The 25,085-nt window shown below is 43.9% G+C and overlaps 1 protein-coding gene across 1 annotated transcript in view; it reads left to right on the top strand.

The window, feature by feature from the left end:
- VPS13A (vacuolar protein sorting 13 homolog A) overlaps positions 1 to 25,085 on the top strand; it is a 747,194-nt gene that overhangs the window by 478,688 nt on the left and 243,421 nt on the right. The window contains exon 41 of the mRNA XM_063913834.1: positions 23,758 to 24,120. Coding sequence (XP_063769904.1) covers positions 23,758 to 24,120 — 363 coding nt within the window. The remainder of the gene's footprint in view (positions 1 to 23,757; positions 24,121 to 25,085) is intronic.

Below are 25,085 nucleotides of genomic sequence, written 5' to 3'. Positions count from 1 at the left end.
TTCCGGAGGAGAAAGCCAAGGAGTTATCCGAACTTGTCAGGAACCTCCTAAAACCAGGAAAAGTGTCTGTGCATCAATGCACAAGAGTCCTGGGAAAGATGGTGGCTTCTTACGAAGCGATTCCATTCGGCAGATTCCACGCACGAACTTTTCAGTGGGATCTGCTGGACAAATGGTCCGGATCGCATCTGCAGATGCATCAGCGGATAACCTTATCGCCACGGACAAGGGTGTCTCTTCTGTGGTGGTTGCAGAGTGCTCATCTGTTAGAGGGCCGCAGATTCGGCATACAGGACTGGGTCCTGGTGACCACGGATGCCAGTCTGAGAGGCTGGGGAGCGGTCACACAGGGAAGAAACTTCCAGGGAGTATGGTCAAACCTGGAGATATCTCTTCACATAAATATACTGGAGCTAAGAGCGATTTACAATGCTCTAAGCCTGGCAAAACCCCTGCTTCAGGGTCAGCCGGTGTTGATCCAGTCGGACAACATCACGGCAGTCGCCCACGTAAACAGACAGGGCGGCACAAGAAGCAGGAGAGCAATGGCAGAAGCTGCAAGGATTCTTCGCTGGGCGGAAGATCATGTGATAGCACTGTCAGCAGTGTTCATTCCGGGAGTGGACAACTGGGAAGCAGACTTCCTCAGCAGACACGATCTACACCCGGGAGAGTGGGGACTTCATCCAGAAGTCTTCCACATGATTGTGAACCGTTGGGAAAAACCAAAGGTGGACATGATGGCGTCTCGCCTCAACAAAAAACTGGACAGGTATTGCGCCAGGTCAAGGGACCCTCAGGCAATAGCTGTGGACGCTCTGGTAACGCCGTGGGTGTTCCAGTCAGTGTATGTGTTTCCTCCTCTGCCTCTCATACCAAAAGTACTGAGAATCATACGGCAAAGGGGAGTAAGAACGATACTCGTGGCTCCGGATTGGCCAAGAAGAACTTGGTACCCGGAACTTCAGGAGATGCTCACGGAAGATCCGTGGCCTCTACCTCTAAGACGGGACCTGCTTCAGCAGGGACCGTGTCTATTCCAAGACTTACCGCGGCTGCGTTTGACGGCATGGCGGTTGAACGCCAAATTCTAAGGGAAAAAGGAATTCCGGAAGAGGTCATTCCTACACTGGTAAAAGCCAGGAAGGAGGTGACTGCACAACATTATCACCGCATTTGGAGAAAATATGTTGCGTGGTGTGAGGCCAGGAAGGCCCCCACGGAGGAATTTCAGTTGGGTCGATTCCTACATTTCCTGCAAACAGGATTGTCTATGGGCCTCAAGTTGGGGTCCATTAAGGTTCAAATTTCGGCCCTGTCGATTTTCTTCCAAAAAGAATTGGCTTCAGTTCCTGAAGTCCAGACTTTTGTAAAAGGAGTACTACATATACAGCCCCCGGTTGTGCCCCCAGTGGCTCCGTGGGACCTTAATGTAGTTTTGGATTTTCTCAAATCCCATTGGTTTGAGCCACTCAAATCGGCGGATTTGAAATATCTTACATGGAAGGTAACCATGCTACTGGCCCTGGCTTCAGCCAGGAGAGTGTCAGAATTGGCGGCTTTATCGTATAAAAGCCCATATCTGATTTTCCATTCGGACAGGGCAGAACTGCGGACGCGTCCTCATTTTCTGCCTAAGGTGGTGTCAGCGTTTCACCTGAACCAGCCTATTGTAGTGCCTGCGGCTACTAGCGATTTGGAGGATTCCAAGTTGCTGGACGTTGTCAGGGCATTGAAAATATATATTTCAAGGACGGCTGGAGTCAGAAAATCTGACTCGCTGTTTATACTGTATGCACCCAACAAGCTGGGTGCTCCTGCTTCTAAGCAGACGATTGCTCGTTGGATTTGTAGCACAATTCAACTTGCACATTCTGTGGCAGGCCTGCCACAGCCTAAATCTGTCAAGGCCCATTCCACAAGGAAGGTGGGCTCATCCTGGGCGGCTGCCCGAGGGGTCTCGGCATTACAACTCTGCCGAGCAGCTACGTGGTCGGGGGAGAACACTTTTGTAAAATTCTACAAATTTGATACCCTGGCTAAAGAGGACCTGGAGTTCTCTCATTCGGTGCTGCAGAGTCATCCGCACTGTCCCGCCCGTTTGGGAGCTTTGGTATAATCCCCATGGTCCTGACGGAGTCCCCAGCATCCACTAGGACGTTAGAGAAAATAAGATTTTACTTACCGATAAATCTATTTCTCGTAGTCCGTAGTGGATGCTGGGCGCCCATCCCAAGTGCGGATTGTCTGCAATACTTGTAAATAGTTATTGTTACAAAAAAATCGGGTTGTTCTTGTTGTGAGCCGTCTGTTCAGAGGCTCCTACGTTGTCATACTGTTAACTGGGTTCAGATCACAAGTTGTACGGTGTGATTGGTGTGGCTGGTATGAGTCTTACCCGGGATTCAATATCCTTCCTTATTGTGTACGCTCGTCCGGGCACAGTATCCTAACTGAGGCTTGGAGGAGGGTCATAGGGGGAGGAGCCAGTGCACACCACCTGATCCTAAAGCTTTATTTTTGTGCCCTGTCTCCTGCGGAGCCGCTGATCCCCATGGTCCTGACGGAGTCCCCAGCATCCACTACGGACTACGAGAAATAGATTTATCGGTAAGTAAAATCTTATTTTTTCTTTGTTATACATTCAATGGAAGGGTGCACACAGGTTTCACATAAATCAGAGTGGGCGGTGGATTTTCCTACATACAGTAGTATACTGTTGCACATGTCTTGTAACCTGATCGGAACTCCCTCCCTGTCTACTGCATGTACTTTGCAGGCTCCCAGGGGGGGAAGGGGAAAGTGGGATGGGGGTACGGTGAGGCAGTGGAAAATACCGTGTTCAAAGAAAAGGCATAATCAAAACCATGGGGAACTTTGCGATGTATCGTTATGCGCAAAGACCTCACTTATCCCTATCACCCCTGTGTATTTTAGCTAGGGGATTCTGACGCTTCTTCAGCATTGCCCCGTGACCTACCAAATCTGTGCTGTTACTTGCTCCATAGCCGAGGGCCTCCATTGGGCGAGGAGACACAGGCGGTAGCCATTTCAATTGAGTCTGCCCTGCTATAGAATTGTATGTATACCATATGGTGCATAGACCCTAAACAGTACAACTGCTCCTGCAGCTTTGCCCTAGTTTACGTGAATAACTCCCTCCCTGTCTACTGCATGACCTGTGCAGGATCCCAGGGGGGAAGGGCGATGGGCAAGCGGGAGGCGGTGGAAAATACTGTGCTTTTGAAATGCAAGTACTGTATGAGTCTGAGTCCCCAGTAGCCTCCTGCTAGCCTATTGCCCTTCCCCCCTGGGAGCCTGCACAGATCATGCAGTAGACAGGGAGGGAATTCAGGTCATGTGCAATACACAAACGCCGAATATCTACTGTATAGTACTGTTTTGCTCACAGTAGCGTCAGAATACACTCATTTCTACTCATTCCCGCTGTTTAGTTGCATTTAGCGTAAAGAATCGCTCCTGCAGATGTACTCTGATTTATATGTAACTTGTGTGCATCCTTCCATTGGATGTATTAGAGAGAATTTTTTTTTTTTTAAATGAATGTCACTGGAACACATAAAAAAAATGGTTGGCATTTCCTTCCCATTGGTGTTGGTTTACAGTATGCCGTAGTGGACTCGGACGCTCATGTAATTGCATTTCAAAGGCACAGTACAGTATTTCCCATCGTCTCCCCCTACCCCCATCGCCCTTCCCCCCTGGGAGCCTGCACAGGGAGGGAATTCTGGTCATGTGCAATACACAAACGCTGAAGATCTACAGTACTGTTTTGCTCAGTTAGTAGCGTCAGAATACCCTCATTTCATTCCCGCTGTTTAGTTGCATTTAGCGTAAAGAATCGCTCCTGCAGATGTACTCTGATTTATATGTAACTTGTGTGCACCTTTCCATTGACTGTCTTACAATGTAGATAAAATAATAGTGTATTATTACAATAAAAAAAAAAAAAAGAAGGCACATCACGTCTCGAACCCTGGACCCCCAGCGTGGGAGGTGGGAGCCTTCACCCCTAGCCCACGATGCCTCATGAGAGACTCCCAATTTCATGTGTGAAAGTACTGCAAACCGCGCCCGGCCCCCACCCCATTGGTGTTGGTTTATGCCTTAGAGGACTCGGACGCTCGCATTTGTAAAGCACGGTATTTTCCACCGCCTCCTGCTAGCCTATTGCCCTTCCCCCCTGGGAGCCTGCACAGATCATGCAGTAGACAGGGAGGGAATTCAGGTCATGTGCAATACACAAACGCAGAATATCTACTGTATAGTACTGTTTTGCTCACTTAGTAGCGTCAGAATACACTAATTTCTACTCATTGCCGTTGTGCAGTTGCATTTAGCGTAAAGAATCGCTCCTGCAGATGTACTTTGATTTATGTGAAACCTGTGTGCATCCTTCCATTGGATGTATTAGAGAGAAAAAAATTTTTTTTTTAAATGAATGTCACTGGAACACATAAAAAAAATGGTTGGCATTTCCTTCCCATTGGTGTTGGTTTACAGTATGCCGTAGTGGACTCGGACACTCATGTAATTGCATTTCAAAGGCACAGTACAGTATTTCCCATCGTCTCCCCTTACCCCCATCGCCCTTCCCCCCTGGGAGCCTGCACAGGGAGGGAATTCAGGTCATGTGCAATACACAAACGCTGAAGATCTACAGTACTGTTTTGCTCAGTTAGTAGCGTCAGAATACCCTCATTTCATTCCCGCTGTTTAGTTGCATTTAGCGTAAAGAATCGCTCCTGCAGATGTACTCTGATTTATATGTAACTTGTGTGCACCTTTCCATTGACTGTCTTACAATGTAGATAAAATAATACAGTGTATTATTACAATTAAAAAAAAAAAAAAAAGAAGGCACATCACGTCTCGAACCCTGGACCTCCAGCGTGGGAGGTGGGAGCCTTCACCCCTAGCCCACGACGCCTCATGAGAGACTCCCAATTTCATGTGTGAAAGTACTGCAAACATCGCCTGGCCCCCACCCCATTGGTGTTGGTTTATGCCTTAGAGGACTCGGACGCTCGCATTTGTAAAGCACTGTATTTTCCACCGCCTCCTGCTAGCTACTGTAGCCCTCCATTCCCAGACGCTCATGTATTTTAAAAGCACGGTGTTTATACATTGTCCTGTACATTCTTCCTTTTACACAATTACTGTAGTTGCGTCTCCATACACATACAGTACTCCATACTTTTTCCACCGCCTCCCGTTACGCCTACAGTATTGCCAGAGCTGTAGATCAATCCGCCGCTATACTGTACGATCGAAAGTACTGGATTAGTGGAGCATTAGCCACACAGTGGTGGAGATGTGTAATGCATGATGAGTATCTAGATCGCCTCAACGCGCCTACCTGTGATTAAACTCGGCTATCGCCTTAGCGTGACTAGACGCCCGTCTCGGCGGAGAAACAGTCAAGATAAAGGTGGCTACATCTGTAATTGCACAACCTTTCATAAGAATATGATGGTTTGTGCTGTCCCTGTATTGATGAAACAGGTGAAACCTATGGTCTTGACGGGCTGATGCACTCTAGTTCTACAATGTACACTAACGTGCAAAAGTCTTTGGCCAAGGAAAATAATTGTTGATAAAAGACAAAATATAGTGAAATAATGAAAGTATTTATTCATAATAATGTTTCACATGATATTGTAACTAAACATTGTACATTTTTTTTGAATAATTTTTAGAGATGAGCGGATTCGGTTTTACTCGGTTTTACTCGGTTCTCAAAACCGAATCTTATTGGCTCACGGATGTCACGTGTTTTGGATAGCCAATAAGATTCGGTTTTGAGAACCGAGTAAAACCGAATCCGCTCATCTCTAATAATTTTATAGTATAACATAAATTTCAGATTCAATTTGGCTTTCATCAATTTGTCCTCATTGACACGTATCATTGCTTCACATAATTTGGGCATTCTAGACATCAACTTTTCTAAAGTTTCATAAGTTATGACTTTCCAGGCCTTGCTCAGACATTCCCATAAGTTTTTAGTATTGGTTGAATCCAGGGCTGTAACTAAGTATGTGCGGAGTGTGCCACTGCAAATAACACTGCATGGTAGGGGGCGCTGCTGGCAGTACTGGTCAATTACTGTATCTGTTTTAATTACTTTCACTTGTAGCTTCCCCCCTTTTTGAAGTTTAGTATTTTCTGGCGCCCCTGTCTCCTTCCCGCACCCCTTCTGTCACTAATACCTATACAACATTCATGAACTTAATTTGCAAGCTCTTTGTTTTTCAGTCACACTGTCTTTTATTACATTTCAAGATCTAAGATGCTGACATACCGAGGATTCAAACAACAAGAGTGACAGAAAGTGGATCACAATGCGCTAAAAATAGTGTAATAAATATAAAACTGGATACATTCACCAATAATTTTTTCCTCCTCCACGTTAACATAGGTGGATCTATTCCTCATGTGCATGTAAGGAAATTGAGAAAAATATATACCATATGGTGAAGTACAGTTTAATAAATTAAAAACATAATTTCCAGTATCAATCAAAGAAAGTGCAAGTGCAATAGCATGATAACAGCAATAGTGGGGAATCCTCTGGAGGCTGCAAAAATGAACAATTACCGGCTGGATGCAAGGTTATTCACACAGAACAATCTCGACGGCATAAAAGTCTGTTGGATAGCCCGGGTTCCTTAGACCATGTATGCAGATGGTTTTCACTGTCGGGTCTTAGTCCAGTCAGCTGCCTCCGTCACCCCACGTCCACCAACGCGTTTCTACCCGCTCAATCGGGTCTTTTTCAAGGTGTGTGTCCAAAAAGGAATATGTCCATCTGTCCCGGAATCTGGTTTTAAACTAACCCTATCCAATCCCCGGCCGGCGGGCGCAGCTGATTCCTATACATAAATCAGACTACAAGTCCCATGAATCATCGCGGCGCTCCTCCGGCCGGTTTCCTGTTTCTTCCATAGGCCGATACGTCATTTCCGGTTGGTAACCATGGTTACATCCGTACGGCTTCTTCAGTTTATTATATATAGAAGATACTCCTTATAACGTACATCAGTTCAAGAAAGTTCCAAACTCCACAATTTAATACCTCCGGAAGGAAGAGGATATAATGTTAGTGTATATTCAACATTAATCTGAATGTACCATTAGACGGACATTTAAAACAGTTCTATAATCCATCTTAAACACCAATTTTTCTTAAAGTGCACATTGCATATATGAAAGTGACTGGTGCAGACAAGTAAAATACCCACATTTTAAAGTGCAAGATATAGAGGTAGAAGGTGACAACAAATAAAATTATTCCCATTGCAATCAAAGAAACCATTTTAACTCGAAATCAATATTCAGACCTCCAGGCTGTAAGGTTTTTAGGTCAAAAATAGCTCTCATCTCAGCCTGTGCTAATTGAGTTGCTGAATCCTTCCTTCTCCAGTGACCTTTTACTGCCCGGAGTCCTAAAAATCTTTTAATCTGTGACGTACATTTATTATGAATTTTCTTAAAATGATCTGACAGTGCGTGGGTGTCCAGACCCCCCCTGATATTTCTCAGATGTTCTCCTATTCGGACTTTGAGGGGTCTGGACGTCCGACCTATATAAAATAGTCCACACCCACACTCTATGGCGTAGATGACATTCTTCGTATTGCATGTCACGAAATCCCTGATCTCATATTTATGATTATTAATTGTCACCTCTGTAGTTTTATTTTTACCATCCCCCTGAATGTTGCGGCACCCTATACAGGTTCCGCATCGGAAAAAACCTTTCGATTTAATCGTTGAAACGGATTTGGTGGGTGGCAAGGCACTTCTCACCAATCTGTTCTTTATGTTGGGAGCCTTTCTATATATACATTTTGGCCTTGCTGGTAATAAATTCCCCACAATAGGATCATTTAATAAAATCTTCCAGTGCCTTTGTAAAATTCTCTCTACCTCTTTGTAGTTGGAATTAAAATCTGTAATAAAAGACCATTCATAATTATTACTTTTCTCTTTCTTATTCTTTTTTAAGAGGGTATCTCGGGGGATATCTTTCACTTTCTCTAGATCTTTATCAATTGCATCTTTCTGATAACCAGATGCAATAAAATTATCCCGCATTTCTATTGCTTGTTTTTCATATACTCCCTCATCTGTGCAATTTCTTCTCAGACGTCTCAGTTGTCCCCCAGGAATATTCCTGAGCCAATCAGGATGATGACAACTTTTATTCCTTAGATAAGCATGAGAGTCAGTAGTTTTAGAATATCCTTTTGTTAAAATCTTATTCTCCTCTATATAGATGGTTACATCTAAAAAATTGATGGTTTGTGTATTGCTCTCAAATGAAAAATTGATATTGACACTGTTCAAATTTAGATATATAAAAAATTCTTCTAAAAGTACCTGACCCCCCCTCCAAATAAAAAACACATCGTCTATATATCTCGACCAGGACACCAGGTTCGCTCCAAATGGGTTATTCTCCCATATGTATTAATTTTCCCATGCCCCCATGAAGAGGTTGGCATAGCTAGGAGCGAACCTGGTGCCCATGGCCGTGCCGACGTTCTGAATATAAAAACTGTCTTTAAAAGCAAAATAATTATTAGAAAGTATAAACTCCACACCCTCTAATAACAATGTTTGTGTAGTTTCCTTTAAGTCACTTAACTGTAATGCTACTTCAATAGCCTTTATGCCAATTTCATGTTTAATCACTGTGTACAGCGATTTCACATCTGCTGTCACCATAATCCAAGTATCTTCCCACTGTACATCGTTAATTTTATTCAAAAAATCAAGTGTATCTTTTAAGTGAGAACGGTTTTTGAGTACCAGGGGCTGCAAAAAGTAATCAATGTACTCAGATAGATTTGCAGTCACTGAGTTCACTCCTGATACAATCGGTCGTCCCGGTGGCTTAAGTGGATCTTTATGAATTTTTGGTAACACATAGACCACCGGGACGACTGGTTCTTCATTCATCAAAAATTTATATTCTCTCTCGTCTATGGTATTCGCCCTTTTATGAGGTTCCAACATAACCCTTAATTTTTCTATAATTTTATTCGTTGGATCTATTTTAAGTTTGGTGTAAGTTACCTCATCCTCCAACTGTCTATAAATCTCGGCTTCATAGGATGTTTTATCCATCAGGACGATACCTCCGCCTTTATCCGCCGGTTTAATAATCAACTCGGCGTTTTCCTGTAATGTCTTTAAGGCTTTCCTCTCCTTGAATGTCAAATTATTTTTGGTATTTTTTGATGGTAATTTCTTAATATCCTCATAAACCATTTCATAAAAGGTGTCTAAATAATTTCCTTTCATATGGACTGGATTAAACAATGATTTCGGCTTGAAGGGCGTATTTGGAGTTATTATCGTTCCTTGTTCACCCGTGATAGTCTCCTTACTTTCAAAGAAACGTTTCAGTGTCAATTTCCTGATATACTTATTTAGATCTATAAATATAGAAAATTGATTAAGGGGGATGGAAGGGGCATACTTAAGCCCTTTCTCTAAAACTGATATTTCATGTTCCCCCAGTAGGTGACTGCTTAAGTTGAAAATTTTAACTTTTCCTCGTCCCCCTTGGTCATCCTGAATAATCTCATCTTTCGATGAAATATATTTCTTTTTTGTTTTTTTATTCTTTCTCTTTCTCTTTTTAATCCGCCCTCCCCTACACCCCCTTTTGTTTATTTTGGGTATCGTGGTTTTCTGGCCTGATCTAAAGCGGCATCTTTCTCGTCCGCAAGGGAAACCTTTAAAGAGGAGTGGAACAAAATACTTAGATCATGCTCTCTGTCTCTGATAAAACTTATTGTGGAAGACAGAAAGCAGGACCTTAGCAAATTAGAAGAAGAGATCCAAGTATATAAGGATCTCTCTAACAAATTTGCGGATACACAAGAATACAAAGATTATGAAAAAAGAATTGATATGAACTTAAAAAGAAATGAGAAAGTTCTAATTGTCCGAAAGGTCAAAAAATTCAATAGAGACCGCAAATTAATTAATACTGTCGAAATAGAGGCAGTGGCTATTGATACTCCACTAACCTCCAGGGTACAGCAAAAGACCCCTATTGGAAAACGGGGAAGGAGAAAGTTCCCACAAGTTCCAGAAAGATATGCTAACCCTAGAGGTTCGTATATCGAGAGAAGGGAAGGAAAAAAGAGATATGAGGTCCCAGAAAGACAAAATAGGGAAAGGAAAAGGGGGGAAGAAGGGGCCAAACAGAGGAACATAAGGGGTTTTTTCCCCTACGAATGGGAGTTGGAGACATAATAGGTGGGAATGTACACCCCCGAGATTACAGGGAACTTATGATGAGAGAAGAGAACAGGTTGACACCTTTATTGAAAATAGACTCCCACAAATTGGAGATAGGAGAAGGTCCCCACATTTTTTAGATCAGGCCAGAAAACCACGATACCCAAAATAAACAAAAGGGGGTGTAGGGGAGCGCGGGTTAAAAAGAGAAAGAGAAAGAATAAAAAAACAAAAAAGAAATATATTTCATCGAAAGATGAGATTATTCAGGATGACCAAGGGGGACGAGGAAAAGTTAAAATTTTCAACTTAAGCAGTCACCTATTGGGGGAACATGAAATATCAGTTTTAGAGAAAGGGCTTAAGTATGCCCCTTCCATCCCCCTTAATCAATTTTCTATATTTATAGATCTAAATAAGTATATCAGGAAATTGACACTGAAACGTTTCTTTGAAAGTAAGGAGACTATCACGGGTGAACAAGGAACGATAATAACTCCAAATACGCCCTTCAAGCCGAAATCATTGTTTAATCCAGTCCATATGAAAGGAAATTATTTAGACACCTTTTATGAAATGGTTTATGAGGATATTAAGAAATTACCATCAAAAAATACCAAAAATAATTTGACATTCAAGGAGAGGAAAGCCTTAAAGACATTACAGGAAAACGCCGAGTTGATTATTAAACCGGCGGATAAAGGCGGAGGTATCGTCCTGATGGATAAAACATCCTATGAAGCCGAGATTTATAGACAGTTGGAGGATGAGGTAACTTACACCAAACTTAAAATAGATCCAACGAATAAAATTATAGAAAAATTAAGGGTTATGTTGGAACCTCATAAAAGGGCGAATACCATAGACGAGAGAGAATATAAATTTTTGATGAATGAAGAACCAGTCGTCCCGGTGGTCTATGTGTTACCAAAAATTCATAAAGATCCACTTAAGCCACCGGGACGACCGATTGTATCAGGAGTGAACTCAGTGACTGCAAATCTATCTGAGTACATTGATTACTTTTTGCAGCCCCTGGTACTCAAAAACCGTTCTCACTTAAAAGATACACTTGATTTTTTGAATAAAATTAACGATGTACAGTGGGAAGATACTTGGATTATGGTGACAGCAGATGTGAAATCGCTGTACACAGTGATTAAACATGAAATTGGCATAAAGGCTATTGAAGTAGCATTACAGTTAAGTGACTTAAAGGAAACTACACAAACATTGTTATTAGAGGGTGTGGAGTTTATACTTTCTAATAATTATTTTGGTTTTAAAGACAGTTTTTATATTCAGAACGTCGGCACGGCCATGGGCACCAGGTTCGCTCCTAGCTATGCCAACCTCTTCATGGGGGCATGGGAAAATGAATACATATGGGAGAATAACCCATTTGGAGCGAACCTGGTGTCCTGGTCGAGATATATAGACGATGTGTTTTTTATTTGGAGGGGGGGTCAGGTACTTTTAGAAGAATTTTTTATATATCTAAATTTGAACAGTGTCAATATCAATTTTTCATTTGAGAGCAATACACAAACCATCAATTTTTTAGATGTAACCATCTATATAGAGGAGAATAAGATTTTAACAAAAGGATATTCTAAAACTACTGACTCTCATGCTTATCTAAGGAATAAAAGTTGTCATCATCCTGATTGGCTCAGGAATATTCCTGGGGGACAACTGAGACGTCTGAGAAGAAATTGCACAGATGAGGGAGTATATGAAAAACAAGCAATAGAAATGCGGGATAATTTTATTGCATCTGGTTATCAGAAAGATGCAATTGATAAAGATCTAGAGAAAGTGAAAGATATCCCCCGAGATACCCTCTTAAAAAAGAATAAGAAAGAGAAAAGTAATAATTATGAATGGTCTTTTATTACAGATTTTAATTCCAACTACAAAGAGGTAGAGAGAATTTTACAAAGGCACTGGAAGATTTTATTAAATGATCCTATTGTGGGGAATTTATTACCAGCAAGGCCAAAATGTATATATAGAAAGGCTCCCAACATAAAGAACAGATTGGTGAGAAGTGCCTTGCCACCCACCAAATCCGTTTCAACGATTAAATCGAAAGGTTTTTTCCGATGCGGAACCTGTATAGGGTGCCGCAACATTCAGGGGGATGGTAAAAATAAAACTACAGAGGTGACAATTAATAATCATAAATATGAGATCAGGGATTTCGTGACATGCAATACGAAGAATGTCATCTACGCCATAGAGTGTGGGTGTGGACTATTTTATATAGGTCGGACGTCCAGACCCCTCAAAGTCCGAATAGGAGAACATCTGAGAAATATCAGGGGGGGTCTGGACACCCACGCACTGTCAGATCATTTTAAGAAAATTCATAATAAATGTACGTCACAGATTAAAAGATTTTTAGGACTCCGGGCAGTAAAAGGTCACTGGAGAAGGAAGGATTCAGCAACTCAATTAGCACAGGCTGAGATGAGAGCTATTTTTGACCTAAAAACCTTACAGCCTGGAGGTCTGAATATTGATTTCGAGTTAAAATGGTTTCTTTGATTGCAATGGGAATAATTTTATTTGTTGTCACCTTCTACCTCTATATCTTGCACTTTAAAATGTGGGTATTTTACTTGTCTGCACCAGTCACTTTCATATATGCAATGTGCACTTTAAGAAAAATTGGTGTTTAAGATGGATTATAGAACTGTTTTAAATGTCCGTCTAATGGTACATTCAGATTAATGTTGAATATACACTAACATTATATCCTCTTCCTTCCGGAGGTATTAAATTGTGGAGTTTGGAACTTTCTTGAACTGATGTACGTTATAAGGAGTATCTTCTATATATAATAAACTGAAGAAGCCGTACGGATGTAACCATGGTTACCAACCGGAAATGACGTATCGGCCTATGGAAGAAACAGGAAACCGGCCGGACGAGCGCCGCGATGATTCATGGGACTTGTAGTCTGATTTATGTATAGGAATCAGCTGCGCCCGCCGGCCGGGGATTGGATAGGGTTAGTTTAAAACCAGATTCCGGGACAGATGGACATATTCCTTTTTGGACACACACCTTGAAAAAGACCCGATTGAGCGGGTAGAAACGCGTTGGTGGACGTGGGGTGACGGAGGCAGCTGACTGGACTAAGACCCGACAGTGAAAACCATCTGCATACATGGTCTAAGGAACCCGGGCTATCCAACAGACTTTTATGCCGTCGAGATTGTTCTGTGTGAATAACCTTGCATCCAGCCGGTAATTGTTCATTTTTGCAGCCTCCAGAGGATTCCCCACTATTGCTGTTATCATGCTATTGCACTTGCACTTTCTTTGATTGATACTGGAAATTATGTTTTTAATTTATTAAACTGTACTTCACCATATGGTATATATTTTTCTCAATTTCCTTACATGCACATGAGGAATAGATCCACCTACGTTAACGTGGAGGAGGAAAAAATTATTGGTGAATGTATCCAGTTTTATATTTATTACACTATTTTTAGCGCATTGTGATCCACTTTCTGTCACTCTTGTTGTTTTAGTCTTTATGTGGGGAGGTTGAGAGCACCCTCCTAGACAGAATTTTTCACATCTGCTGCTGTTCCTGAGCGCACTCTGACACTTTTTTCTCCACCTTTTTGTTTTATTTTTTATACCGAGGATTCAAACCCATCATGTGGCATTGCAGTCAGACACTCTTATTAATTGAGCTATCTGCCCTTAACTAGAAAGCTAGAGAATTCTAAGCTAGAGAAGTATTTGAACATAACTTTGTGAAAAAAATGATCAGCATTGCAGCTGAGAAAATCTGTGTTGTGTGTGGCTGCAAGGATCCGTCTGCCTAGTCACGCCGGGAGTGCACAGAGATGCTCCCATTCTAGTGAATGGGGCATGTGCGCGTCATGGACGCATGCGCACCCCAGACACGGTGATAGGCACGTCCTAGGCACGGATGGAGCCACGATTAGCGTGGCTCCATCTGTAGTTAAATAGCTCTGAGTAGTTTGACTGGAATGCAACAGGTTATAGGTTTGAATCATGGGTATGGCAGTATATTAAAATGTGTTATTTAATAAAGGGTATTGTAATTGAATAACAATGAGCTCTCAACTTAAGTGCATGAATGTGGTATAAGGAGGATTTGTGTCCAAATCCATTTTTTTGCAGTGTTCTAAATATGTGTGTGTACAACATAAAATGTGGGATGTGGCATTCTCTGTGGTCAATTTAGTAATGCCCCTTCCCCACAAGAGCATTCACCTTATTGTAAAAATGGTGGGGGGGGGGCATTTTCTTTCTTGCACGGGGCACCAAAAAGTCTAGTTTACGGCTCTGGTTGGAGCCATTACACAAACTTTTCTGTCTAATTCATCCAGAAGTTCTCAGTGGGATTGAGATCGGGTGACTGAGGAGGCCATGTCATAATTTCTAGAACTTTTTGCTTTTCTTTACTTTTCAAATAATTGATACACAGTAACCTGTGTGCTTGGGGTCGTTGTCTTGTTGCATAATTATTATTTTTTTATTACCAGTTATTTATATAGCGCACACACATTCCGCAGCGCTGTACAGAGAATATTTGCCCATTCACATCAGTCCCTGCCCCAGTGGATCTTACAATCTATATTCCCTATCACGTCCACACAGACACATTCAAGCTAGGGTTTATTTTTTTTTGGTTGGGAGCCAATTAACCTACAAGTATATTTTTGGAATGTGGTAGGAAACCGGAGTACCCGGAGGAAACCCACGCAAGTACAGGGAGAATATACAAACTCTGCACAGTTAGTGCCATGGTGTGAATCGAACCCATGACCTCAGTACTGTGAGGCAGTAATGCTAACCATTATGCCATCCGTACTGCCCTAATGAACTCCTTTCCAATATTTCGAGTTCAGTACAGCATGACTTACTAAGATACTGTGATATTGTTTCTTATACAGGTTGAGTATCCCTTATCCAAAATGCTTGGGACCAGAAGTATTTTGGATATTGGATTTTTACGTATTTTGGAATAATTGCATACCATTGCATACCATAATGAGATATGGCGATGGGACCTAAGTCTAAGCACGGAATGCATTTATGTTTCATATACACCCCATAGACACAGCCTGAAGGTCATTTTAGCCAGCATTAAACAAAGTGTGTGTACATTCACACAATTCATTTTTCTGCTGCGGGGTACACTGGGCTCCACAAGTTTGGACAATGGGGTGTAGAGTAGGATCTTGATCCGAGGCACCAACAGGCTCAAAGCTTTGACTGTTCCCAGAAAGCACAGCGCCGCCTCCTTTGTAACCCCGCTTCCCAGCACAGGAGCTCAGTTTGTAAGTTGGTGCTGCAGTAAGCAGGCACTTAACAGAGGGGCTGCTCCAGGCAGCCCTAAGAAAAGCTTTTTAAGAGGTCAAAAGTGAAGACTTCAAGGGCAGCAGCAGGGGTAAATGTCTTCTGACATTCTCTGCTGCAGCTCCAGCTCTCCCCAGCGGCGCTGTACACTCCCGAACCCTGGTTGCCGGGTACCTACAGCGGAGGCTCCGGTTTACTTCACGTTAGGCACACACGGCTGGGGCTCCCCAGGATCGCGTGGCCGCGCTTCGGGAGGTGGTAAGTGGGTCCCGCTCGCGGGACCCGGTCTTTATCGCGATCCGGCGCGGTCAGTGGGAGGCGGGCCGCGCGCGCTGGCTGTGGACACTGTGGATACAGGCGATCCCACTAGATCACTAGGGCATGGGCGCAGGTCAGGTTTTCTCTTAAAACCGATTTTAATATCGCCCACAGTACCCAATGGTTTTGCCAGCAAGGGGGATAAGGCTTAGACCTGAAGCCCCTCCCCCAGCCCCAGGGCACCATTTCCAGCAAGTGTTCCCGCCCTGGAGCTGCATCTCTTTCCTCACTCCCTGGCAGTGTCTGCGGCGCCATTACTCCTCAGTTCACTGTTCCTGGGACTGCTTGGGCAAATCCTCCTATGTAAAGCCGCCTGGTTGTCAGTGCTGTGACTTTACATGACACTTAAGTATTCTACCTGCCTTTTTAGTCATTGTTAGTAAGAAAGAGTGCACTTAGTCAGGGGTTTATAGTACAATTACCCTGTGATATACATCCAGTTTCTTACTGTGTAGTGTTATATCTATTGACTATATAGCTGTGTAAGCTAGTCCAGTGCAGTATTATTGTCTGTAATAACCTCTGCATTCTACAAACTGTGACTATTTGTGTGTGCATTGATAGCTGAGTGGTATCCATCTCGTGTCTTTCACTCAACTTGCTATCCCTATATTCTATAACCTGAGGGGGCTTGGTGCGTCAGGTGTTATTTAATATAGGATTTTCACAAAGATATACTGTATTACGTATTTTTCTCTGTGATTTAGTCACTATATCTCTCCTTTATCTCTGCTGGTGCTGACTACACTGCGCAGGGGTTTGGGTTTAGGGATATAGTGCTGCTAATAATTGTACTGTGTTACCTCATACTGCAAGTTATATCATGTCTGCTTCTGAGGGTAACGGTTCTGGGGCGGAACACACTGCTGGTGTTGCTGAAGCCACAGGCACATATGGGGAGAATAAAGCAGCTTTGGGCTCTGGTTTTGGGGGCTCCTTGCCCCCCAGTGGGACTGTGGCAACGGAGGCACATACTGACCCTCTGTGGGCCGCTTTTTCCACGCTTCTGCATACGCTAGTTAATAAACTAACACCCCCTATGGGACCCCCAATGCTGGTACAACCGTATGTGGTCCCTGCAGCTAACCCGCCGTGGGCGGACGAGTTATCTGCTCAACTAAAGAAGTTGAACCAGTCCCTGACTACTAAAAAGTCTGACCAATGCTCGCCTAAGTCCAAGAGGTCCTCTAAGCGAGCGCTCGTCTCCTCACAATCCACTGCTGTCACTGACACCTCATCTGATGAAGACAGCACATACACTGACCCCACAGGTTCTGACTCAGATATGGCTGATGGGGAGGGTAGTTCACATGTGGATGTTCCTGATCTTTTGGAGGCTATTAAGTTAATTCTGCAGATTACGGATGATCCTGAGCCATCCATTCCTCCTAAGAAACCAGATAGGTTCAAGCGTCAGAAGGTGATTAAGCAAGTTTTACCTCACTCTGGCCACCTAGTGGATATACGTCAGGAACCCTGGGAAAACCCGGGTACGAAGTTTGTGCCTCAAAAGAAGATGCTGGCTCGCTATCCCCTCGCGCCAGAGCTGTCTAAGAATTGTGAAACGCCTCCTCCAGTAGACTCACATGTGGCTAGGATGGTGGTTTCCTCAGCTCTACCTGTCACTACCGTCACGTCTCTAAAAGAGCCTACGGATAAACGTGTCGAGGGTTGTCTAAAATCGATTTACACCCTCACGGGTGCTGCACAAAGGCCCACTATTGCAGCTACATGGGCGGCAGAGGCTATTGAAGCATGGGCCTTGGAGTTAGAGGCTGAAATCTCCTCTGACCATGCTAGACAATGCTTGTCATATATTGTCACAGCTTCTCGCTATATTAAAGAGGCGGCTTCTGATGCCGGTATCCTAGCAGCCAACGCCTCTACTACGTCAGTCCTGGCTCGCAGGATATTGTGGCTGAGATCCTGGTCTGTGGATCTGGACTCTAGAAAAACCCTGGAGGTACTCCCTTTCAAGGGGGATATTCTGTTTGGGGAGGACTTAAATAAGATAGTGGCTGACTTGGCTACTGCCAAAACTGCCTGTCTGCCTAATACAGCTCCTTCTGTGTCGAAGGCCAAAGTCACGTCCTTTCGCCCCTTTCGTCCTTCAGTTAAAGCAAAAGGTCAGGCGTACCATAAGCAGGCCCGCACTTCCAAACCTGGTAAGCCGAAGCCCAAAAGAGCCTGGGCTGCCCATCAGCCATCAGCCAAGACCGATAAGCCTGCCATATGACGGGGCGGGCCTCCCACTGGGGGATCCCAGGGTGGGGGGCCGGCTTCTAGGGTATACCCAGGAATGGTTGGAGACAACTTCAGATGCCTGGGTACGGGAAGTCGTCACTCGAGGTTACGCCATAGCCTTCAAAAACCGACCCCCTCATCGATTTTGCCAGACTGACGTCCTGTCGGACCAAACAAAAGCAAACACTCTGCATTCGGTGGTACAGACCCTCCTGGATACAGGAGTCGTAGTACAGGTGCCTCTTGCTCAGAGGGGCCGGGGGTACTATTCTCCGCTGTTTCTAGTCCCGAAACCGAATGGGTTCTCCCGGCCCATTCTCAACCTCAAGGCACTGAACAAATTTGTGAAGGTTTCCAAGTTCCGTATGGAAACCCTTCGCTCTATAGTTCTGGCCTTGGAACCTGGGGACTACATGGTCTCCCTGGACATACAGGATGCTTACCTGCATATTCCTATAGCAGTGTCACATCAACAATACCTGAGGTTCGCTATTGGCAACCTCCATTACCAGTTTCGGGCGTTACCTTTTGGTTTAACAACGGCTCCGCGAGTCTTCACCAAAGTGATGGCGGTGGTACTCCGCCGTCAAGGGGTCAGGATACTGCCGTATCTGGACGACTTGTTAATCCTGGCAAATTCCCCTGCGTCATCTGGATATGACGGTCCGGTTTCTACAAGCCCACGGGTGGCTCATCAACTGGAAGAATTCCTCCCTGGTCCCTGCTCAGAGCATGGTGCATCTGGGAACGCTGTTGAACACTCACAACCAAAAGTTGTTCTTGTCTCAGGAGAAAGTCCTGAAACTTCAGAACAGGATTCGTTGCTTCCTTTCTCGTCCGCAAGTGTCGATACATTCGGCAATGCAGGTGCTGGGCCTCATGGTGTCAGCATTCGACATGGTGGAGTATGCTCAATTCCATTCTCGCCCCCTCCAGAAGCTGATTCTAGCCAAGTGGGACGGCCTGCCTCACCGGATCAGGTCTCACATGATCTCTTTGACTCCGGAGGTCCGTCTGTCGCTGCTCTGGTGGCTCCTGGACCGACAATTGTGCAGAGGCCGTCCCTTCCGGATATCCAACTGGGTCCTGTTGACGACAGATGCCAGTCTAAGAGGTTGGGGCGCAGTGCTGGAGCAGCACTCCTTGCAGGGTCGGTGGACCAAGGAGGAATCTCTCCTCTCGATCATCATTCTGGAATTCCGGGCGGTCTTCAATGCGTTGAACCTAGCCCAGCATTTGATTCAGAACCGTCCTGTTCAAGTACAGTCGGACAATGCCACCACAATGGCTTACATAAATCATCAAGGCGGCACTCAAAGCCGTTTGGCAATGAAGGAAGCCTCACGGATTCTAAGTTGGGCAGAACGCCATCTACCGGCAATATCGGCAATATTCATTCCGGGAGTCTTGAATTGGGAAGCGGACTTTCTCAGTTGTCAGGACGTGCATGCCGGCGAGTGGGGCCTCCATCCAGAAGTGTTTCAACTCCTCGTGGAAAGGTGGGGTCTTCCAGATGTGGATCTGATGGCGTCTCGTCACAATCACAAGGTTCCAGTCTTCGGAGCAAGGACAAGGGATCCTCAAGCAGCATTCGTGGATGCGCTGGCAGTGCCGTGGAGGTTTCGGCTGCCGTACGTGTTCCCTCCGGTGTCACTCCTGCCCAGGGTAATTTGGAAGTTCAAGCAAGAAAAAGGAAATCTGCTTCTCATAGCTCCGGCGTGGCCCAGACGGCACTGGTTCTCAGACCTGCAAGGGCTATCGTCAGAGCGTCCACTTCTACTTCCACAACGCCCAGACCTCCTCGTTCAGGGCCCCTGTGTCTACCAGGACCTAGCCCGGCTGTCTTTGACGGCGTGGCTCTTGAAGCTTCCGTCTTAAGAGCTAAGGGTTTTTCTGAAGAGGTCATTAAAACTATTTTGCGGGCCCGGAAACCGGCCTCTGCTCGGATTTACCATCGGGTCTGGCATTCCTACTTTGTTTGGTGCGCATCTAACCATTATCACGCTTCCAAGTTTAGTACAGCCAAACTTTTGGCTTTTCTACAGCAGGGCCTAGATTTAGGCCTGCGTCTGGCCTCCCTCAAGGTTCATATTTCTGCCTTGTCGGTGTGGTTTCAGAGAAAAATTGCGACTTTACCTGATGTTCATACTTTCACTCAGGGTGTGTTGCGTATTCAACCTCCGTATGTCCCGTCTGTGGCTCCTTGGGACTTGTCGGTGGTTTTGGAGGCGTTGCAGTAGCCTCCATTTGAACCTCTTGGTTCAAGCTGACCTTAAGTGGATTTCCCTTAAGGTGGTGTTCTTGCTGGCTATTGCCTCTGCTAGAAGAGTGTCGGATTTGGGTGCCTTGTCTTGTAGTTCCCCATATCTGATTTTTCACCGTGACCGGGCGGTTCTTAGGACTCGTCCCGGATATTTACCTAAGGTGGTTTCTTCGTTCCACCTTAATCAGGAGATTGTGGTTCCAGCTTTTGTTTCTCCTGATTTGTCTCCCAAAGAGTGGTCTTTGGATGTGGTACGGGCTCTCCGTATCTATGTGAAGAGAACTGCTTCTATTCGAAAGTCTAATTCTCTCTTTGTTTTGTTTGGATTTCACAAACGTGGCTGGCCTGCTCACAAGTAGACCCTGGCCAGGTGGATTAGAATGGTGATTGCGCATGCTTATGTGAAGGCTGGTCTGTCAGCTCCTGTTCAAATTACGGCCCATTCTACTCGGTCTGTTGGACCTTCTTGGGCGGCCCAACGTGGTGCGACCCTTGACCAATTGTGCAAGGCGGCTACGTGGTACTCCGGAAACACGTTCATAAGGTTCTATGCCTTCGATACTGCCGCTTCCCAGGATGCTTCCTTTGGACGCCGGGTTCTTGTGCCCGCTACAGTGCGTCCCCTCCCATAAGGAACTGCTTTAGGACATCCCCATTGTCCAGACTTGTGGAGCCCAGTGTACCCCGCAGCAGATAACGAGTTTTATGGTAAGAACTTACCTTTGTTAAAACTCTTTCTGCGAGGTACACTGGGCTCCACAAGGCGCCCACCCTGACGCACTTAGCTTCTTTGGGTTGATATGGCATTAGCCGCTGACACTTCTCTTGTCGTGAGAGTGTGGTGTATGTGGCTGCTAACCGTTGTCGTCTCTTTTCCTGCTACTGCATTGGGCTGGTTAACTAAACTGAGCTCCTGTGCTGGGAGGCGGGGTTATAGAGGAGGCGGCGCTGTGCATTCTGGGAACAGTCAAAGCTTTGAGCCTGTTGGTGCCTCGGATCAAGATCCTACTCTACACCCCATTGTCCAGACTTGTGGAGCCCAGTGTACCTCGCAGATAGAGTTTTAACAAGGGTAAGTTCTTACCATAAAACTCGTTATGTTTCATATACACCTTATACACACAGCCTGAAGGTCATTTAATATAATATTTTTAATAACTTTGTGTATTAAACAAAGTTTGTGTACATGGCGCCATCAGAAAACAAAGGTTTCTCTATCTCAGTCTCACTCAAAAAATTCTGTATTTCGGAATATTTGGATATGGAATACTCAACCTGTATATAGTTGATGTTATTTGAACTAAATCTCCAACCTTTTCTCCACCAAAACCACCCCAAATCATGACATGACCACCACCATGTTTAACTTTATGACCTATACAATTATCTAACACACGTTCTCAGTCCATTCTTTGAACATATTGATGTCTTCTGGTTCAGAAAAGTTCAAATTTGGATCAATACTCTTTTCTACAGATCCAGTGTCCAATATTGGTGTTCTCTGGCCCATCAAAACCGTTTTACTTTATGTACAGGCCTCAACAATGGTTTTCTGCAAGCTATGCGACCATTTAGACCTACTGTACATTACACAGATGTCTTACAACTGTATCAACTGATACTGGAGTTTGTCTAATTTCATTGAGTTTGATTGCAGTTGCTGGTAGTCTTCAGTTTCTCTTATTCATTATAAAAACGTATTTATCTTCCCTTTTTGATGTACACCTGGGTTGTCCAGAATAAAAATATATTTATAAAAATATTATTGAATAAAATGAATCAACATGCGTACCAGATTTATTAATAACCAACTCTAAATTGCATACTTTAACATTTTAATAAACTCTTGAGACTGCGATGAAAATCCGAAATACGCTTGTGTTTACAAATAATATGGTGAAGTACATTTGAAGTAAAGTCCTAAAGTTTCGTTTCTAACCATGATATTGATTTTAGGGTGCAATTAAAGTTGATATTCATTAATATAGAGCAATAAAAGTAAACAAGCTTTGGCCAAAGTCTTTTGCACGCTAATGAAGGTTTTTTTTATATCTGTAAGCTGCAATATCATAATAACAAGATCTAGCTATATGTCGAGATACTTTCCGAGTCTCTGCTTTGTTTTATGTAGACATTAAAGTCAATAAAAAGGATCTGCTCATTAGTGAACTAAAGAGGCTACATCCTCTGTCAGATTTTGAAACTGATGTTGTTTATTGAGTGTACATAGAGGGGCTATGCATACGTTTATAGATGGCTTAGAATCTTTTCACATCTTTGCTGTGTTTCATATAGTTTATTATGTTTATCTATTGTGCACAAAAACAATGAAACTCCTAGGGGTATATTTACTAAAGTGTATGATAATAGACGTTAAGATGTTTCCTATTCTAGCCAATCAGATTCTAGCGCTTAGCTTCTAGAAGGTGATAGATAAATGATAAGTAGAATCTGTTTGGTTGCTGTGAGCAACACCTCCACCTCTACACACAGTTTAGTAAATATCTCTTATTAGTATTATATACATTTTGAGTTATTCTTTTGGTAGTTAAACATTTTGTAAAATGGGTTAATGTTTGTATGTTCTTAATCTTCACAAAATTCTTAATAAGGAAAGGAATATAATACATATTTACCCACAAAATAACTGTTTTATCCTCATTCATCCATGTAAGACACTGGGACACTAGGTCCCCTGTCAGAGTAAGGGACTAGCTTCCCCATATATAAAATAGAAAAAGCGAGCGCCTTCATCGCACCTGGCTCAAAGGGGTGTGGTTTTGTGTAGAAGGGTCATGGCTACACAATAGTATCCCCAATTCAAATGACACCACACTGTAGTGCCCTTTAGTCACATCACAACGCATAGTAGTGTCCCTTAATCACATTTCACCACTCAGTAGTCTCCTTATTCACATTTCACCACACAGTAGTCCCCTTATTCACATTACACCATACAGTTATGCACATTATGCCACACAATAGTGCCCATTATACACATTAAGCCACAAACTAGAGCCCCTTATTCACATTACGCTACACAGTATTATGCCTGTGGGGGTAAGATATTCAGCAAGTTCTCAGAACGTTAGGGTTCCTCCCCAGCAAGGACTGTTTGATATGTCATAGTAAAAACATTCCCAAAAACTGCAGTTGCATCAGAAAGTAATCCAAAGTTACCAATAATTTTAATGAGCGTTAGAGAAACTTGCAGGTTTGTACATTTTCCTTTTCACACTGGTGATTTATATTTCCAGAATTTGTACATGATGGCATTGTTCTCTACGCATGTTTTCCAGGTTTCCCCAGTCATTATTAACACAGTGATCACCATCACATCCGCACTCTCTTCTCCCAGTAAAGAATCAGTAAGTGAAGCAACTAGTCCAGTTCCACCAGATCTTTGGAAAAAGAAGGATTTGAAAGATTTGAAAATGTGGTTTCTTGAAGAGGAAAAAGAAAATGAGAACACAGCTGGTGAAGCTAACAAGATGGTCTTAACAGGAGAGATGTTAGAGTTGAGCATTGAATCAATTATCGTAACTCTAGAAGCTGGTGTTGGCCACAGAACATTGCCCATGCTTCTAGCTAAGTCCTCATTCAAAGGGAATGTGAAGAACTGGAGTACTCTAATAAACCTTTACTGCCAGCTCGAGCTTGAGGTACGTTTTTAATGATACTTTGTAAGGATATGCATGATCAATGAAGAAGCACCAGTCTACAGTACTTCAGAGACAAATATAAGAATCTGATAGCTAGAGCTGGACGCCATTACTATCATTCGTGGGCATTTGTAGCAGATCTTCGGCACACATTAGCAGATTTTATGCTAAATGCGGTTACACACAATTCAGCATTAGGGAGAGATTTAGTAGAGAGAGATAAAGGGGGTCATTCTGAGTTGATCGTAGCCCTGCAAAATTTTGCAGGGCTATGATCATGTCAATAGACATGCGGGAGGATGCCCAGCACAGGGCTATCCCGCCCCGCATGTCAGTGCTGGCCACTCCAGCAGAAGTGCAAAATCATCGCACAGCGGCGATGCTTTTGCACTTTAGGAGTAGCTCCCGGCCAGCACAGCTTTAACGTGCTGGCCTGGAGCCATTCGTCGCTCCCCGGCCCGCAGCCGCTGCGGCCCGCCCCTCGCACGGTCTGGCCACGCCTGCGTTGGCCGGACCACGCCCATGAAACAGTGGCCAAACGCCGCCGTTTCGGCCCCCCGCCCAGCGACCGCCTCTGCCTGTCAATCAGTTCTGACCCGATCGCACCGCTGCGATAAACTGCAGCGTGAGATCGGGTCAGAATGACCCCCAAAGTACTAACTAATCAGTGTCTGTCATTTTATAGTCTGCTCTAGTAAAATTACAGAAGCTGACTGGTTGGTACTTGATCTCTCTCCAAGATTTGATAATCTCCCCTCATAGTTTGTTTTGTGCGTGGATAAAAAATTGAGAGGTAGAGAACTCTCCACAAATACTGATTTAAGAGAAAAGGATAAAAAGCAGGGTATTTGAATATAGTAATCTTGTCAATTGCCTCTAAGGATCCAGTTGGGGGAAAAAAAACATGTACAAATGGCTATTATGTGTGTGTCTTTTACTTTTATTCAGCCGAGCTCTACTTGATC

The sequence above is a fragment of the Pseudophryne corroboree genome, chromosome 1, assembly GCF_028390025.1.
Source record: "Pseudophryne corroboree isolate aPseCor3 chromosome 1, aPseCor3.hap2, whole genome shotgun sequence".
Classification (NCBI taxonomy): domain Eukaryota; kingdom Metazoa; phylum Chordata; class Amphibia; order Anura; family Myobatrachidae; genus Pseudophryne; species Pseudophryne corroboree.
Note: the sequence above shows the minus strand (reverse complement) of the source record. Positions and strands in the feature narration are given on the sequence as shown.